The sequence below is a fragment of the Octopus bimaculoides genome, chromosome 14 (genome assembly GCF_001194135.2).
Source record: "Octopus bimaculoides isolate UCB-OBI-ISO-001 chromosome 14, ASM119413v2, whole genome shotgun sequence".
Classification (NCBI taxonomy): Eukaryota; Metazoa; Mollusca; class Cephalopoda; order Octopoda; family Octopodidae; genus Octopus; species Octopus bimaculoides.
In genome coordinates this window covers 32,215,177-32,218,999 of record NC_068994.1, presented here as the reverse complement: position 1 = coordinate 32,218,999, position 3,823 = coordinate 32,215,177, and the positions used below count along the sequence as shown (strand labels likewise).

The window sequence follows — 3,823 nt, the reverse complement described above, 5'->3', positions numbered from 1 at the left end:
CCCCAGTATGCAACTGGTACTTAATTTATCGACCCCGAAAGAATGAAAGGCAAAGTCGACTTCGGCGGAATTTGAACTCAGAACGTAAAGAGAGACGAAATACCGCTAAGCATTTCGCCCTGCGTACTGACGTTTCTTATTTTTTTACTGCCCGATAGGGGTTTACACACAGAGGGGACAAACAAGGACAGACAAACGGATTAAGTCGATTATATCGACCCCAGTGCGTAATTGGTACTTATTTAATCGACCCTGAAAGGCAAAGTCGACCGCGGCGGAATTTGAACTCAGAACGCAGTGGCAGACGAAATACCGCCAAACATTTCGCCCGGCGTGCTAACGTTTCTGCCAGCTCGCCGCCTTGGTATGTATATGTTCTATTTGATAAATTTCACTCAAGTATCAAGTGGGCCAATATTCCAACAGAACTCAAATTCAATGTGTTGTTTTCAATGAGATGAATCACTTATTAGCCAGCAGAGTTTAGCTATCAATTATTTTTTATTACGACAGTTCCATTATGTTCGTGTATGCGCGCATGCGTGTGTGTACATGAGTGTATGGGCGTGCGGGCGTCTGTAATGTGTTTATCTATATATATATATTTGTCCTTTTGTTTTTATCTGTGTGTGTGTGTGTGTGTGTGTGTGTATTCACATCGCTGTATTCATGCATGAGAATACACTCAGAAATTATTGAGTATAATTTTTCGTATCAAACATTTAAGGGCCTCAAACATGCTTTTTGGTTGCATCGTATACATTATATTTCATGCAACCCCACTTTCTTTTCTTTGCCAGAGTGAGTAAGACGGATTCATTTTCATTATATTTTATTACATACTTAATTTACAAATTGTTAGATGCGTATACAAAGAAAAACTAATATACATTCATATACGTACATACAGATTTATTTATAGATATGTATACACACACGCACACAAACGCACATACACTCAGACACACACTCACACACACACACACACACACACATATATATATATATATACATACACATGCACAAGCGCTTATATATATATATATCTGTTTCTCTTCATATATGTATATATATGTGTTTGTGTATGTGTGTATATATATATATATGTGTGTGTATGTATGTATGAATGTATGTATGTATGTATGTATATATTTATACACACACACACAGGGTGGACCAAAAATCACGCAACAAAACATTTAACATTTTATTTATATATTATTATTATTATCATTATCATTATTATTATTATTATTATCATTATTATTATTATTGTTCAGTAGTTTTATTTTTATAACGAGCTTTCACTTCACTACCGAGCGCAGCTCTGTGCGCCTTGGGTATGTGCTGTGGTTTGCTGTGGTGCTCTTATGTTTACTGTATTGAAAGTGTTTTGCGTAGAATGTGTGCAGTACCCAGTAGTGCAATTTTCTGTATGTTATATATATTTGTAAGTCCTGGTGTTTTTGTTATGTATTTGTCTGAATATTTTTTTATTATACCTAAGGCACCTACTATGATAGGAATTGTTTCTGTTTTTAGATTCCACATTCGAGTTATCTCTATTTCCAGGTCTTTGTATTTTGAAAGTTTTTCCATTTCTTTTAGAGAAACGTCATCTGCTGGTATTGACACATCAATTAGAAAGCATTTTTTTTCTTCATGATCTTTGACAACTATATCTGGTCTATTTGCCTTAATTTCTCTTATTATTATTATTATTATTATTATTATTAATTTTGTTCACCATGCCGTGTGGATTCATCATTATTGTTTTATTCAATTTTAGAAAAGTTGAAGTATGTCTGACAATTCTAGAGCGCACTGAGCTTATTTTGAGCGTGACTTTTTTATCCATTTCGCGCGTGCGCGATGTGTGTGTGTGTGTGTGTGTGTGCATGACAGGAACATATGTCTTTTGATTTTTGAAAGTTTTTCTTCTTAAGTCCAGTTTATTTGACAAATGATCTCTGAGATGGTTGTTGGAATTCATGAACTTTTTTTATACTTATTCTGGAACCAGGAACTCCAAGATGGTGTTTCATCTTTTCATAATCTGAAATTGAAGAAAATTTTAAAAGATAATAATAATAATAATAATAATAATAATAATAATAATAATAATAATAATAATAATAATAATAACAGCAATAATAGTAATAATAATAACAGCAATAATAATAATAATAATAATAATAACCAATCAACATCAGACGATCTCCGTCCCCAACCACCATGCACAAAAAAAAATGAAAAATAAATTAAATAATACCCGTATTATTCAACCCAAGGATAACAAATGGGAAATACGTACTTTAAACTTGTTACACAAAAAGTACGAAAAGCTACACGTGCAAAACCATTTGATACCAGAAATGAACGGACCGGTACCCTACGAAAATGATGACCATCAAAATAAAGGGCCGGACGTTATTCCTCATGTCTCGCGAATAAAATTTAAAAAGCATGAATGGAGACTTGAGTAATATATTTCAATCCTACACGCTTATTTTACAACAGTGCTCTAACCACAGAACGAAAACACAACAATATATAGATATAAAATCTGGAAGAAAAATAACCTAGATAAAGATTTGTATAGAGCAATGAACCCTAATAAACTAGCTAACATACAGAAATATATTCTGAAAACAAAAGAACTATCAGAAATAGAACACTTAAAAAGAAAAATACACCAAGAAAACGTAAATAGTAACCACACAGCAATGCCAAATAATATAAGCGCTGGAACTGTAAAATACGATAACAGACGTAACATTTCCAACAAAAACAAAGTAAACGACGAAAGACAACAAATGCAGAGTGTAAGAATGTGTAATGATGAATAAAATGCACCAAACCAGAACACCACAGACAAAAATATGAACGGGAGAGAATACGAAACAAATTTAAAACTTAGAAACAGTGAAGATGAAACTAATGATTATGATACTCTAAAAATGAACATAATCAAAGAATTGAAAGCCACAGATCTCAGCATTGTTCAGAATTTGTATGGCGCACCCATATTTTAGACCCTTGGCAAACATTAAGTGTGTCTTAGATGTAGCACCAGCCCTGCTGGCCCCTTCCCTCTGCGATCAAGGATTGAGGTGAGCAATCATCAAAGAATATACACGGGAAGAAGGAGATGGCTGGACATTGTTAGATTCGATAGACAATTACAAACTAGCAAATAATTATTCACATAATTCTAGGCACGTATATACGTTCATATTGTGAGCGAGACTCCTAACAATTTCGAATTATCTGGTACTAATGACTAGAAGCTGGATGCAAACTACAATTAGGTGCACTTGTTATTGAGGTCGAAGCTGATCACTGATTGTAAAGGAAGCAATATATATATGTGGTTGTATGTGTTTATATGCGTATATATGTATGTATATATACATATACGATATACATATACGACAGGCGCAAGTATGGTTGTGTGGTTAAGCTGCTTGCTTATTATGTCGTTTTCTTTTGTCGGAGCGTTAAGTAACAGGGACAAACCAACACCGGTTGCCAAGCGATTGCAAGTGGACATATGCCTTTCCGTCTTGTATACGTTTTCTTGTGCTCCTCATAAATCGTCCTTTTTACCGTTCGGTCTAAAAACCCTGTCTTTTTATTTATTTTTTTTTTTTGTACTTTCCCCGTTATATCCCTTATGCTTGCTCATTTATACTCCCGCAGCATTTTGCTGTTGACGCCACCAAATTGAACAGTATTTTTATCGATAAGGGATCAAAATTGTGATGAATTTGGTCGACAGCTGATGAAGGATGAAAGTCCACGTAATGTGTATGTCTATTCC

At 34.2% G+C, this 3,823-nt stretch overlaps 1 protein-coding gene across 3 annotated transcripts in view; it reads right to left on the bottom strand.

Annotated features, from left to right (window-relative positions):
- Positions 1–860: 860 nt before the first annotated feature.
- LOC106874068 (protocadherin gamma-A4) overlaps positions 861–3,823 on the bottom strand; it is a 178,262-nt gene continuing 175,299 nt past the window's right edge. Inside the window, exon 4 of one of the 3 annotated variants that reach the window (XM_014921648.2) lies at positions 861–2,056. In XM_014921648.2, coding sequence (XP_014777134.1) covers positions 1,953–2,056 — 104 coding nt within the window. In that variant the 3' untranslated portion in view covers positions 861–1,952. The remainder of the gene's footprint in view (positions 2,057–3,823) is intronic. The other 2 variants (XM_014921650.2, XR_008265490.1) reach the window with 2 other exon arrangements.